Raw genomic sequence first — 15,062 nt, 5'->3', positions numbered from 1 at the left:
TCTGAAATAGTGCAATAGTGTCCCAAATTACAGATAACATGTAGCATAATAGCAGGGTATTTGTTTTTCAATTTATTCCACAGAATTCTACTAACTATTCATCCCTCATTATATACGGCTTAATAATAATTTTTAAAACATTTTACAAATGGAAGAAAAACTCACAATATGTGATGGGATCATATTAGGGGACACTAAATTAGTAATTCACTAATTTTCCCATACTTCTTTCAGTCAAGTATCTAATAAGCACTCCACTGAAGTGTGTTTTTATCTATATATTACTTTCTGTGTCAAAAACAATATTCAAAACATGTAATTAAGCTGGGTGATGGTGGCTCACACCTGTAATCCTATTTACTCAGGAGGCTAAGATCTGAAGGATTATGGTTCAAAGCCAGCCCAGGCAGGAAAATCCAGGAGACTCTTACCTCCAATTAACCACCAAGAAACTGAAAGTGGTTTTATGGCTCAAAGTGGTAGAGAGCTAGCCTTAAAAAAAGAGCTCAGGGACAGCACTCAGGACGGAAGTTCAAGCTCTACAACCACCACCACCAACAATAACAAAAAACAAAATAAAAGAAACAAAAAACATGTAATTACAAAAACCACTAGTATAAAGACAAATACCTACATTTTTTTGCCACTCCTGGGGGTTGAACTCAGGGCCTGGACACTGTCCTTTGAGCTTTTTTTGCTCAAGGGTAACACTTTATCACCTGAGCTACAGTGCCACTTCTGGCTTTTTCTGTGTATGTGGTACTGAGGAATTGAACCCAGGGCTTCATGCATGCTAGGCAAGCACTCTACTGCTAAGCCAAACTCCAAGCCTGTAATCCTAGCTATTCAGGAAGCTGAGATTTGAGGTGCCCGGTTCAAATCCAGCTCAGCCAGAAAAACTCATGAAATTCTTATTGCCAATTAAATACAAAGGAGAAAAAAAAAGCTGGAGTGAAGCTGTGGCTAAGTGGTAGATTACTAGCCTGAGGATAAAGCCTCCAGGATAGTACCTAGGCTCTGAATTCAATCCCCAAATGTAGCACCAAAAATTAAAAAATAAAAATAAATCATTTGCACTATAATTAACTTATGTGACCTATGTTTAGTAAATAAATAAATTACAAACAAGACTATCTACCTATTAAATTGGCAATTACTACATTCAAATCCACTGGTACTATGAGTCAAATGATTTCATACATTACCGCAGGAATGTAGAAAAGCTTTGCAAGCTTACCTGTTCATCTGAGATATTTTGGAATGCCATCAGCATATTAGGACATGTAGGAAGAAGCATCAGCAGCTCCCAGACACGCCTAGATAGATTTTCTGCATGAAGATGAAGTTCCTCACATCTCAAGCTCTACACAAAAGAACAATTACTTATCAATAGATGATGAAAAAAATTAACTTTTGCATAAAAATCATTATCAAGTTAATTTTCTAGCAAAACCTTTAAATAGAATGTATTCAAGAAAATGAAGTCACATAAAAACAGCACTTTTTCAACATATATGAATATATTTTATGAACAGAAAGATTAAGCACTTTCCTCAGGAAACTTTTCAAACAGAAGTGAAATCATGTTTCATAAGGCCACTCAAGTGAATTTCTAGATCATCACCTATTTCTTTGTAGATGACTAATTTACTTACAACAAATACTTGGGGGTAAACCAAATTCTTGACCTGGATTTGTGAACAAAGATTAGATGAAAGCAAACAATTTTAAAGAACCACTTGTGATCATTTAAATTGAGTAGGGTGGTATACAAAGTTTAAAAAAAGATGTTTCAAAAGACATGTATGAAAAAACGAAGTCTGCTTCTCCCTGCCCCCCTCCCCAGATGTAACAAATAGCCAAAGATAACATTTACAGTTTTGTTTGTTTCCCAAAGAGCAGAAATTCATTTATTATTTTATTACCATTGGTGCTAAAAACTGATACTTTAGTATAATATATATTAAGATATGCCAAAGTATTATTAATGTCTATAAAGAGCAACAGTTCTTTTGGTACAATAGTTTTATAAAGATAGTATATAGTCATCCCTCTGTTAACTGTGAGGTTCTACTTCAGGATATATGTTCACAAAAAAACTACAAGTGCTCAAGTTCCTTAATATAAAAGCAAGTAACAAAGCGAGACATAGTATAGTACAAGACTGATAATCCCAGAACTTAAAAGAGTTTTAGGCAGGAAGATCTTGAGTTCAAGGCCAGCCTAGGTTATACAGCAAAACCATGTCTTAAAACATAAAACAAGTGGGGCTGGGAATGTGGCCTAATGGTAGAGTGCTTGCCTCACATACATGAAGCCCTGGGTTCGAAACTCCAGCACTACATATATAGGAAAAGCCAAAAGTGGCACTGTGGCTTAAGAGCTAGAGCGCTAGCCTTGAGCAAAAAGAAGCCAGGGACAGTGCTCAGGCCCTGAGTCCCAAGCACCAGGACTGGCAAAAAAAAAAAAAAAAAGACAAACCATAAAACAAACACTGTAGCATGAAATCTCAACACATTCTCCCACACACTTTCAATCATCTCTACCTTACTTACAATATGTAATACAATCTAAATATTTTTAGACTATATAATGCATAGAGGTTCAGTGATAGGGCAAAAAATCTGGGCATTCAGTAAACATCCAGTTTTCTTTTTCAAATATTTCCATTCCTTAGATAGTTTAATCTGTGAATGTAGAAATATATAGGAATAGCTGCACATGATAGGCAAGATAATTTTATAACGGGAGTTTTAAGGTGAACTTGACCTTTCATAGCCCTGATGAAACTGAAGCAATACTTGAGTTTTACACTTTGGACTTAGTAGATGAAATGGTAGTGAGAGTTCCTCACTAAAACAGCTCTACTCCTTTGTTAACACTTCTTTAAAAAAAACAGGGGCTGGGGATATGGCCTAGTGGCAAGAGTGCTTGCCTCGTACACATGAGGCCTTGGGTTCAATTCCCTAGCACCACATATACAGAAAATGGCCAGAAGTGGTGCTGTGGCTCAAGTAGCAGAGTGCTAGCCTTGAGCAAAAAAGAAGCCAGGAACAGTGCTCAGGCCCTGAGTCCAAGCCCAGGACTGGCCAAAAATTAAATATATATGTATATATACATATATATATATATATATACATATATATTTAAAAACAAAGTGAGACTGAACTCCAAACCAGAAAAGATTCTGAAGGAATTAGGTTCTGCAATTACTGAAAGGTTTTAAAATATGAGACATACACATGTCCTGTAAGTAGATAGATCCTTCTGCATGAAATGTTCCTCTTCTGGTTTAGGCCTCAGTCAAATATCACAAAGACTTATTACCTGGACCTATTACTTGGGTTTTTATAAGATCCTAAGGTTTATTTCTTCAAAGCCACTCCAAAAGATCTCATATTCTCACCAATTCATATGATGTCCTCTGAGGAACAGGTTACAACTTCTCATTGTTATATGAATTATTTTGTCTACACTGATGTTTTACAAGGTATCATTTGCCTTTCTGTAAATCTGTAATGCCTTCTCTTCACTCCTACCAACAGTAGGTAGCCTCTGGAATGCAAACCCATCTGATCTCAGCTTGAGAAAAGGTCTCACATTATGCTTGTGCTAGCTTCAAACCATAATCCTCTGGCACTCAGACTCCCATGGACCTAGAATGACAGGCATGAACTATGTGTCCACTTTGTCTATCTCAAATTACCAATACAATGCTAACATGAAATAAAGAGTTTAGCATTTGTGACATAAAAAGACATCAAGAAATGTTGACAGGTACCACTTATTGATTATACAACATGAACAAAAGGATTATTCTTAAAACGTACCCCCCCCCCCCCCAAGAGGGCTGGGAATATAGCCTAGTGGTAAAGTTTTCGCTTCATAAACATGAAGCCTTGGGTTTGATTCCTCAGCACCATGTATATAGAAAAGGCCAGAAGTGGCGCTGTGGCGCAAGTGGTAGAGTGCTAGCCTTGAGCAAAAAGAAGCCAGACAGTACTCAGGCACTGAGTTCAGCCCCAGACTGGCAAAAAAAAAAAAAAAAAAAAAGTACTCCAAGAGAAACGAGTGGGTAAGAGGACTCAGTAACTACAAACAAATCAGAGAAACTTGGGAGATCAGTGAGTGAACATTTATTTTTTTTGTCGATCATGGGGCTTGAACTCTAGGCCTGGGAGCTGTCTCTGAGTTCTTCAGCTCAAAGCTAGCACCCTACTAGTTGAGCCACAGCACCACTTCTCATTTTCTGAGTGATTTATTGGAGATAAGACTTTCACTGTCTTTCCTGCCCGGGCTGGGCTGGCTTTGAACTACAATCCTCAGATCTCAGCCTCCTGCATAGCTAGGATTAAAGGCGTGAGCCAGTAGTGAACATTCCTCAGTGAACATTTTTGAAGTAAAAGAACAGTAGCATAAAAAGGAAACCTATGAATGCACTACCATATGCTCTAATTAGTCTCGGGATTGTCATTTATTAGATAAGATATGGAAAAGAATGACCTTAGGATAAGTCAATTCTTAAGACATTTTCAAAAATGCCAGGTACTGGTTGTTCATATGTATAGTCCTAGCTACTCAGGAGGTTGAGATCTGAGGATTGTGATTTGAAGCCAGCCTGTGCTGACTTCAAAGTCTGTGAGACTCCAATTAACGAGCAAAAAAGCTCGAAGTACAGGTGAGGTTCAACTGACAGAGTGCCAGCCTTGAGAGAAAAAACTAAGCAAGAGCATGAGACTCTTATACTGGCACTGCCCCAGTATAAGCACAAAAAGAAAAAAATGGCAGTAGATTGAAAATAAATTTCTAAGCCAGGTGGCTTCATGACTGTAATTCCAGCTACGCAGGAGGCTGAGATCTGAGGATTGTGGTTCTTAGCCAGCCCAGGCAGAAAAGTCTGTGAGACTCTCATCTCCAATAGAAAACGCTGGAAGTGGCCCTGTGGCTCAAGTGGTAGAACTCTACCCTTGAGTGAAAAGAGGCTCTTTAAGTTCCAGGACCAGCTTAAAAAAAAAAAAAAAAAAGGAGGGAGAAAAGGTTGGGGGGGGGAGGAGAAGAGGAATTAATTTTTAGTGCTCACTTAGGCAGCACATATACTAAAATTGCAATGATACAGAGAAGATTAGCATGGCCCCTGTGCAAGGATGACATGCAACTTTGTAAAGCATTGCATATTTTTTGGTTTCCCTCATCTCATTGGTAATAATTAGTACTTGTCTAGGATAGTCCTACAGAAGACAATAGCTCAATAAATAGTACTTATCAACATGTAAGATGATGCTAAGTGAAATGAACTCCAAGTTTTGGAAATAAGTGGTTTATCATTATTATTTTCAACATATCATGTGAAATTATGCCTTTTTCTTTTGTCTTTATTCCCAGGGTTTTACCCTTGATGCCACTGTAACTGATTTTGGTTCCCTGGGCATCGTATATGGTATCGTATATACATTTATTGGAACTAGGGAAGGGGAACATCAAAATGGAGAGACAAAGGGTAAAAGTAGAACCAATGTAATAGCAATACTTACAAGGCAATATGGGGGGGAATCGGAGAGGGGGGAGAAGGTAGGAGAAAAATGAGGGAGGTAAGAAGTTTGATAATAAATGTACTCACTGCCTTACATATGAAACTATAATCTCTCTGTATATCACCTTGACAATAAATTAATTAAGAAAGAATTTTTAGTCAGGTATATTGGAGTACACCAGTAAGCCTAGCATTTGGAAGGTCTAGGCAAGAAGGTTCTAAATTCAAGAAAAGGGTGAGCTACAACAACAAGATCTCATTTCAAAACAAAATGTAGGGGCTGGGGATATAGCTTAGTGGCAAGAGTGCTTGCCTCCTACACATGAAGCTCTCAGTTCGATCCCCCAGCACCACATATACAGAAAATGGCCACAAGTGGTGCTGTGACTCAAGTGGCAGAGTGCTAGCCTTGAGCAAAAAGAAGCCAGGGACAATGCTCAGGCCCTGAGTCCAAGGCCCAGGACCCGCAAAACAACAACAAAAAAAACAAAATGTAACAATGACCAAAAATAACAACAACTACTTCTTGGGGCTGGGAATGTGGCTTAGTGGTAGAATGCTTGCGCAGCATGCATAAAGCCCTAGGTTTAATTCCTCATTACCACCTAAACAGAAAAGGCTGGAAGTGGCGGTGTGACTCAAGTGGTAGAGTGTTAGCCTTGAGCAAAAAGCAGCTCAGGGACAACACCAGGGCCCCGAGTTCAAGCTCCATGACCAACAAAACAACAACAGCCCCAAAACCATTCCTACCTCTTCCTTCTTGAATTCTCATTACTTCCTCCTCCTCCTCTCAATCTACCACCAAGTAACTTTGTTTCTGTCCTATTCTCACTTTATTTCCACTGCCACCATCCAATTCTAGGGCACTGGGAACTCATTCTTGGACTTACATATTAAATTTGTTACTACCTTTGATATTGTTGCAAGTAAATTAATGAAAACTCAGAACATGTGAATCTACCTCTGCTTAAGATTTACTTACTTACTCTTTGATTTACTTACTCTTTTACTCTTTGATTTTACTTAAAGTAAAATGGAGAACAGCTTATAAGTCCCATAAATCAAATATATTTCACTTTGCTTAGCTTTTTCAATATCATCCCTCTAAATCTATTAATTTCCATTGCCCTCCATATTTTACTAATTATCTCTAATAATTCCTAGGCTTGTCTAATGCCTTTTTGTTTTTGTGCCAGACCTGGGGCTTAAACTCAGGATGTGGCTGCTGTCTCTGACCTTTTTTTTTGCTCAAGGCTAGTGCTCTATCATCACTGAGCCACAGACCACTTTCAGCTTTTTCAGTGCTTAATTGGAGGTGGGAGTCTCACAGACTTTGCCAGTGCTGGCTTTGAAATGCAATCCTCTGAGCTCAGCCTCCTGAATAGGTAGGACTGCAAATTGCTGCTGGGTATGGTGGTACATGAACTCAGAAAGCTGAGTCAGGAGGATCATAAGTTCATGACTGGCCCTGGCTTACACTGTAAAACCCTGAATTAAACAAAATAGCATTAGAATGCTATGTATAGATCACTTGTCCTTTTCATTGAGTTCAGGATACATAGTCTGAGAGAAACCTTCTCACACCCAAAAAAAATTTTGTATCTTTACTGAACTAACAATACTATTACAGATTTCAGTTTTAGCATCAATTTCTATACAGAACTACTTCTCTGTTAAGTTTACTTGAAACTGTTAAGAATTTCCATTACCAATGTCTCCCACACTGGATTTAACGAAGGGTGAAACTGGACCTATTTTGATCATTTTTAAACAATATTTTCCCCATGTGTGTATATATACGTACATGTATATATGTGTGTGTATGTGTGTGCACATATATATATTCTGCAAAATGTCCCAGTTCTTTGGCTTTTTTTTTCCCACATGTATTTTTTGGTGTGTTTTTTTCCCCCTGCAAAACAAACAATACTTTTTAAAAATAGCATTTAAAAAAAAACAAAAACATAGCTCCAATCTGCCAAAGAACAAGTAGGATGACGTCCACATCCTGAGTTCAAGCCCCAGAACAGGAATGTGCATCTGTTTGCTTGTGTGCACACATAAATACATGTGTGCACACATGCGCACGTGCAACACACACACACACACACACACACACACACACACACACACACACACACACTAAAAACAGTATGCCCAGATCATATTAATCACTGTTTACCAATAATTAATCTGGTTCCCAGATTTTCTTAAGACATTATTTTTCTCTCAACACAAAGATGAGAGAATATTTGTGGAAAATAAATCTAACAGTCACCTCACTATCATCCACTGCCACTTTTCCTGAGGGTGGTTTGAATGTTGCAAGCATTTCTAGTAAATCAAATAGAGTAGTTAAATGAGGCTCTTGTAAAAGCAAAAGCATCGGAATGTTGTCCTTCTGAGGTGGTGGCAAGCAAGATGCAGGCAGTTGAACACCTTCTCCTTTTCGTTCTCTCCTTGGTGCACCCAAAGATACAAACACCATCTACAAAAACAGGAGAAATAGGGGGGAGAGAGAGGGAGTTACACATATCAAGTCTTTGGTTCAATAAATCAACTACATAACTTCCCTTAAAATTTTAATGTAAGAGGCTGGGAATGTGGCACAACTGTAGAGTGCTTGCCCAACATGCAATGAAGTCCTGGGTTTGATTCCTCAGCACCATATCAACAGAAAAAGCTGGAGCACCAGCCTTGAGCAAAAGATCAGGGACAGTGCCTAGACCCTGAGTTGAAGCCCCAGGACTGCCACAAAAACATTTATTTTTAATGTAAGCAGTAAGAACTATGCTTAAAATAAAGCCTTTGACTATTAAATTATTGACAGATAATTAAAACTAGATTCGAATTTACTTATGTACCTGCATATCCTTAAAACCAAGCTCATGAAGTGCTTTTTCATCATAATCTGTTGTTAACTCATGTCCAGATGAAATCATCCTGACAGGTCCCATGAGCCCACCTTAAAATAAGAGAAAAAGGAAGTAAATTTTTTATAAGAGATAATTGATTTGCTAAGAAAAGTATAACCCTATGTAACTTAACCTTAAGGATAATTCTTGAAAAGTATTACAATTGAGGCAAGTGGATACAGTACTAACATATACATACATTCTGTAATTACCTTTTCTCTTCAAATGAATAAGAAAATTAGAAAAAATGAATATGCTCTATTAAGTTTTTTTGTCAATTTCCCTTCACTATAATCATATACCTATTCCTTTATCATTATTTCTAAGTCCCATCTTCTGTTTGCTAAATAAAGTAACCAAATATATCGTTGCTGATCTTGTATATTAAAATATTAATGATCGTTATCAGTGATAAGACAATATAAACAGGGCACCAGAAACTCATGCATAATCCTATCTACTTGGAAGGGTGAGACTCCCTATTTCAGACCAGTCCAGGCAGAAATGTGCACAAGTCCCTCTTCTCAACCCTTAGCAGACACAGTGACATACCTGATATGTGGGAAGCTGAGACTGGGAGGACCTTAATGGAGGTAACCTGGACATAGTGGCACTCCTTTGTAAGTGAAGTAACTATGGAAAGCGTAAAATAAGCTACGGTGGTCCAGGTACTTTTTATTGCAGGAAAGAGCTATCTTAAAATAAGCAACAAAGAACAGGGTGGGACACACGGTTCAGTGGCAGATTACTTGCGAAACAAGTATAAAGCCCGCAGTTCAATCCCCAGTACTACAAAATAACAATAGCAATACAAAGACTTTGTTTGAGTCAGTAAGATGCTCTCAAAAGTCAACTCAGATAGTTGGTGGTTTACTTATAACTTTGAATTTCATTTCTTATTAGATAGGTCTGTGTTTATGTTCATGGACATGTACACTGGTTTGAGGAATATTTGTGTATCCCCCAATTAGATGTGTTTGAAATTGGGGGGGGGGGGAATGTTAACTCAAGATCTTGTACTTGCTATCACTTTCAGGCACTTTACCAGTTGATCCACTGTCAGTCTTTTTAGCTTTGTTATTTTTGGATGGAGTCTCATTTTATACTTGAGCTAGCCTGGGCACCACTCTCCTACTTTTGCTTCCTCCTATCACTGAGATGACAGGCATATACCACTGTTTCTAGCCAGAGGTCAAAAAAAATTTTTTTGGCCTGGCAAACCTCAAACTGCAAGCCCCTGTTGATGCCTCCCAAGGAGCCAGGATTACAAAATTAAGATATTACATCTGGCCTATATTTTAACCTTTAATCATCAAGGTTATAACATTGGGAGAAGGAGCCTTTGGAAGGATACAAGGTCATGAAGGAACTACTCTGATGAAAGGGATCAGTATTCCTATCGAAGAGATCTAGGGGAATATGCTTGCTCCTTTCTGAATTTATGTGAGGTCTTATACAGAAGTCATCATCTATGAGAAAAGAGATCCTTAATAAGCAATAGAATCTACCAGATTCTTTATCTTAGATGTCTCAGCCTCCAAAACTATAAGAAATAAACTTCTATTGTGAATCAAGTACTCAGTTTATGGGATTTATGAAAACCTGTGATGTTCATTACATTGCTAAACCAGATTGTACAATAAATCATAGGACTTCCTACCTTTTAATACTTTTAAAAAGATTCTGTGTGCTAGATACCTTAACAGTTCTAGAAAGACATGGAAAAACCCTTAGTACCCAAGTGCAAAGGTGTGTAGTTCATAATCCTACCTACTCACGAAGTAGAGATTAGGACTGTACTTCAATGTCAGTCCAAGGAAAAAGTGTTTGAGACATCCTCTCAATCATTAAAAAGTTGAGTATGATAGTATTAGTCTGTTATCACAGCTGTGTGGGAACTGTAAATAGGGGCATCATGACCCAGGCTGGCTGAGGCACAGAGACAGAATTCTATTCTCATAAACAATCACAGTAGAAAGGGCTAGGGGCATGGCTCAAGTGGTAGAGTGTTTGCCTAAATTGGCTTTGAGCCTTGATTCACACATCTCAGCTTTCAGAGTAGGTACAATTATATACAAGCATGAGATACTAGCATTTCAACAAAACCCAGATTCTTGTCAGAAATCTTGGAAGCAAAATAATGATAATGTTTGCAAAGTTTTAAAGGAAGAAAAAAAAGTTGTGATTTATATCACTAGATATAGTAAAAGTACTCTTCAAAAATAAAGGCTGGCTTGGCTGGGTGACGGTGGCTCACACCTGTAATCCTAGCTACTTAGCAGGATGACACCTAAGGATAGCTGGTCGAATCCAGACAGGTAAGAAAGTCCATGAGACTCTTATTATTATTATTTTTTTTTTTTTGCCCAGTCCTGGGCCTTGGACTCAGGGCCTGAGCACCATCCCTGGCTTCTTCCCGCTCAAGGCTAGCACTCTGCCACCTGAGCCACAGCGCCCCTTCTGGCCGTTTTCCATATATGTGGTGCTGGGGAATCGAACCAAGAACTTCATGTGTAGGAGGCAAGCACTCTTGCCACTAGGCCATATTCCCAGCCCCTCCATGAGACTCTTATCTCCAATTAACTATCAGAAAATCAAAAGTAGGCCTGTGGCTCAAAGTGGTAAAGCACTACCCTTACGAGAATAAGCTTAGGGACTGAGTTCAAGCCCCATGACTGACTAATAACAACAACAACAATTTTTTTTTTTGGCCAGTCCTGTGGCTTAGACTCAGGGCCTGAGCACTGTCCCTGGCTTCTTCCCGCTCAAGGCTAGCATTCTGCCACTTGAGCCACAGCGCCACTTCTGGCCGTTTTCTGTATATGTGGTGCTGGGGAATTGAACCCAGGGCCTCATGTATATGAGGCAAGCACTCTTGCCGCTAGGCCATATCCCCAGCCCCAACAACAAATGTTTTATGAAAACATTTTATAAACAATTTTGGACAAATAAAAGCTTGAGAAAATTCATCACAGGAACACTTGTAGAACAAAGTTTTAAAGAAAGTTCATTAGAAAAAAACAAATAGAAACATATCTACACACTGTCACAAAGACTGATAAAAATCAGTAGTAAATATATATAGTAGAAGTCAAAGAGAAGAAACAAGTAGGTAATTACATTAAATGTAAATGATGTAAAAAATGTTATCAGATAAGAGGAAGATTTAACAATTAAAAACACCAATATCCTCTATCCTCAAAAAGGTATGTCAACTAAGAAAACAGATAGGTTTATCAAGAAAACAAAAAACAATTCACAGACATTAAGAAATGATGACAGAAAGCAATAACCTCACGTAAGGAAGACAAAATAAAGTTGAAACCCACTCTCAGGAAAATTGAGTTAAAATTCTCAGAAATAAAAAATAAGGGGGTGGGAATATGGCCTAGTGGTAAAGTGCTCGCCTCATATACATGAAGCCCTGGGTTCGATTCCTCAGCACCATATAAACAGAAAAAGCCGGAAGTGGCACTGTGGCTCAAGTGGTAGAGTGTTATGTTAGCCTTGAGCAAAAAGAAGCCATGGACAGGGAGTTCAAGCCCCAGGACTGGCAAAAAAAAAAAAAAAACCAAAAACCCAAACAAACATAGGAAAGAAGTAATTATTAGATGAGTTATTAGATTTTAAAAAAAACCAATATAAAAGCATAATACTGTTAAGAGGGAAAACAGAAATTAAAATCTTTAACACCAGTATAAAAACATTTTTCCAAACTGGAAGACACATGTTGCCAAACTGAAAGTCCCACTAACACTTGAATATTAAAGAACTCACAATTTAAAACAGATTTGTATTTAGAGCCACAGTGTAAATTTTCTTAGCAGTATGGACAAGATTAATTACAGGCTATAAAGAAAACATAAAACAAGTTTAAAAATATCAGAAAATAGCATGGCTTCTTAAGTCTTAATAGCAACACTTACTAATTCCTTTAAAATTCTGAAACAAAATTACTTCCAACCAAGAATTTTTTGTTGGTGTTGTAAAGGCGATATACAGAGGGGTTACAGTTACATAAATCAGGTAATGAGCACATTTCTCTTCTACCTATAATTTTTTGGGGGGCAAGGGTCTGTTGTGGGGTTTAAACTCAGGGCCTGGGTGCAGTCACTTGAGCTCTTTTTGCTCAAGGTTAGCATTCTACCACTTTGAGCAACAGCTCCACTTCTGGGTTTGTTGTTATTTTGTGTTTGTTTTGTTTTGTTGTTGTTTTTTTGCCAGTCCGGGGCTTGGACTCAGGGCCTGAGCACTGTCCCTGGCTTCTTTTTTGCTCACGGCTAGTACTCTGCCACTTGAGCCACAGAGCCACTTCTGACTGTTTTCTATATATGTGGTGCTGGGGAACTGGACCCAGGGCTTCATGTATAGGAGGCAAGCACTCTTGCCACTAGGCCATATTCCCAGACCCATTTCTGTTTGTTTTGTTTTTTTTTAACACTGAATTACATTATGAGATGAAAATTAAAAAGCAAAACAAAAAAAACAGCAATGAGAAAAATGATATTAGAAACAAGATATAGAAAAGAATGAAAAACAATCATTAGGAGGATGATAGAATATACCTCTCTGTCACTGTTTTGTGCTAGATGCAAGAGAACAATCAGTAAGAATCTATGTTTTTAAAGAATAGTACTTTTTTTTTTTTTTTTTGCTGTGTTTTTTGCAGTACTGGAGTTTGAACTCAGGGCCTCATACTTGTTAAAGCTGGTAGCACTACTATCTGGGCCATACTTCTATCCTTACCTGGACTGTCTTAATAAAAGAACTATTAAGCCAGGTGCCAGTAGTTCATGCCTTTAATCCTAGCTACTCTCGGGAGGCTAAGATTGGAGGAAAGAGATCTGAAGAGAGCCTAGACAAGAAAGACTGAGATTCTTATCTTCAATGAAACTACCAAAAAGCCCGAAGTAGAGTTGTGCCTCAAATGGTAGAGCTCTAGCCTTGAGTGAAAAAAGCTCAGGACAGTGCTTAGGCCCTGAGTTCAAGCCCCAGGACAGCACTGAAGAAAATAAAAAATTAAAAAAAAAATTTAAAGAAGAGAGCTACTAAAGTTTTTGTTCTCATCTTCATATCCTACTGTGTTTGAAATAGACAACATTTATCTTATAGAACAAAGTCTGTTTTGGCTTGAGAGTTACTAGTAATCATGAAGGAGGGAGGAGGGGAAGGTAGAGGAATGGAGGAAGGGAAGGGAGAAGGTAGGCAAAGTAGGGAGAGAGGGAAGGAGGGACCTTCTGACCCTATTACTGTTGTATATTCCAGAATTTTATCAGTATTACAGCCCTAAGGAACACCTTGAATTATATCAACAGATGAGGCTTTATAAACTGGTAAGGAAAGGTTTAAAGTTTTTCATCTCCTGTCATCTCTCAGGTAATAGTGTTACACTTCTCTTTACCTCAAATCTAGTAAAAGTATAGTTGCCAATAATAAATCCAAAACTCAAGGTAATGTTTAGGGGCAAGGAAAAGGCTGTTACTGGGGAAAACACCCACATAGCTCTTACTAGTATTCTAGTTCTTAATCTGGGTTGAAAAGAACTTGAACTTTCATTTTGCTATATTACTCATTTCATATATTCCTCTTTAGGTTTAACACACTTCAACATAACAGAATCAGTTAACTTTTGGTCAGAAATTATGCATTTACAGACTCAATGTAGAGCTATTTATAACAGAGAAAAAGAAGTATCTCAAATCTGATGGCACACCACAGTAATCTAGTCACTTAAGAGGGGAGGCAGAAGGACTGAAAATGCAAGTTCAAGGTCAACCTAGATGACTTAGTGAAGCCTTTTCTGAAGAAACATAACTTTAAAAGAACTGGAGTTGAAGCTCAGTGGTAAAGCACTTACCTAGAATACACAGGCCCTGGGTTCAATGCCCAGTACCTCAAAAAAGAAAAGAAAAGAAGAATGGAAGTAAGCTAAATGTTCATTAATAAAGAAGAGGTAAAAAAAAAAATATCATAGTCTGCCCTGTGAATGAACTTTCTGTAACTAAGCTGGAATGTTTTCTAACAAAATGTTAAGCACTACAAGCAAAGACTAGAATATGATGCTACTATTTTGTGCACATGTGTGTCTATGAGAAAGAGAGAGGAAGGAGAAGGGAGAGGTGGTAGGGAGAGGGGGGAGAGAGAGGTAGAAAGGGGGTAAGGGGGAGGAGGAGAGGGGAGGGAGGGAGGGGGAGAGAGGGAGGAAGGGGGAGAGAGGGAGGAAGGGAGGGAGGGAGGGAGAGAGAGAGCGAGCCAGAGAGAGTGCGCGCACGCGCTTTTTCCCTCATGTCTGGCATTCTACTACTTGAGCCCTTTGGATTCCGTATGTTATCTGGAAAGTAAGAGCCATGGATCTGTTACCCACAACAGTTCTGAATCACAATTCTCAGATCTGTCTCCTGAGTAGCTAAGATTATAGTAATGAACCCAGTGGTGATGCTACCAGTTCTGTTCATATAAGATGGACAGACAGAAGGATGAATAGATGCATGCATGCCATAAATGCACATTCTCATTTCTTAGCATCTCTTCAAGAATATATGCATATGGGAATAAAGTATGTCAAGAAAAGGGAAATAGTAGTTTAAAGATGGGAATAAGAAGTATACTAAAAGAGG

At 38.3% G+C, this 15,062-nt stretch overlaps 1 protein-coding gene and 1 non-coding gene across 4 annotated transcripts in view; one reads left to right on the top strand and one right to left on the bottom strand.

The window, feature by feature from the left end:
- Usp34 (ubiquitin specific peptidase 34) overlaps window positions 1–15,062 on the bottom strand; it is a 226,835-nt gene that overhangs the window by 101,438 nt on the left and 110,335 nt on the right. For all 3 annotated transcript variants that reach the window (XM_048352847.1, XM_048352848.1, XM_048352849.1), the window contains 3 exons: window positions 8,395–8,495; window positions 7,809–8,018; window positions 1,238–1,363 (listed from right to left, as the gene is read on the bottom strand). In XM_048352847.1, the coding sequence (XP_048208804.1) occupies window positions 1,238–1,363; window positions 7,809–8,018; window positions 8,395–8,495 (437 nt within the window). The remainder of the gene's footprint in view (window positions 1–1,237; window positions 1,364–7,808; window positions 8,019–8,394; window positions 8,496–15,062) is intronic.
- On the top strand, window positions 5,073–5,179 carry LOC125356988. The gene has a single exon (XR_007212020.1). It is a non-coding gene; the product is annotated as a U6 spliceosomal RNA (small nuclear RNA).

This window comes from Perognathus longimembris, chromosome 8, assembly GCF_023159225.1.
Source record: "Perognathus longimembris pacificus isolate PPM17 chromosome 8, ASM2315922v1, whole genome shotgun sequence".
Classification (NCBI taxonomy): Eukaryota; Metazoa; Chordata; class Mammalia; order Rodentia; family Heteromyidae; genus Perognathus; species Perognathus longimembris.
This window is presented reverse-complemented; position numbering and strand designations above follow the sequence as displayed.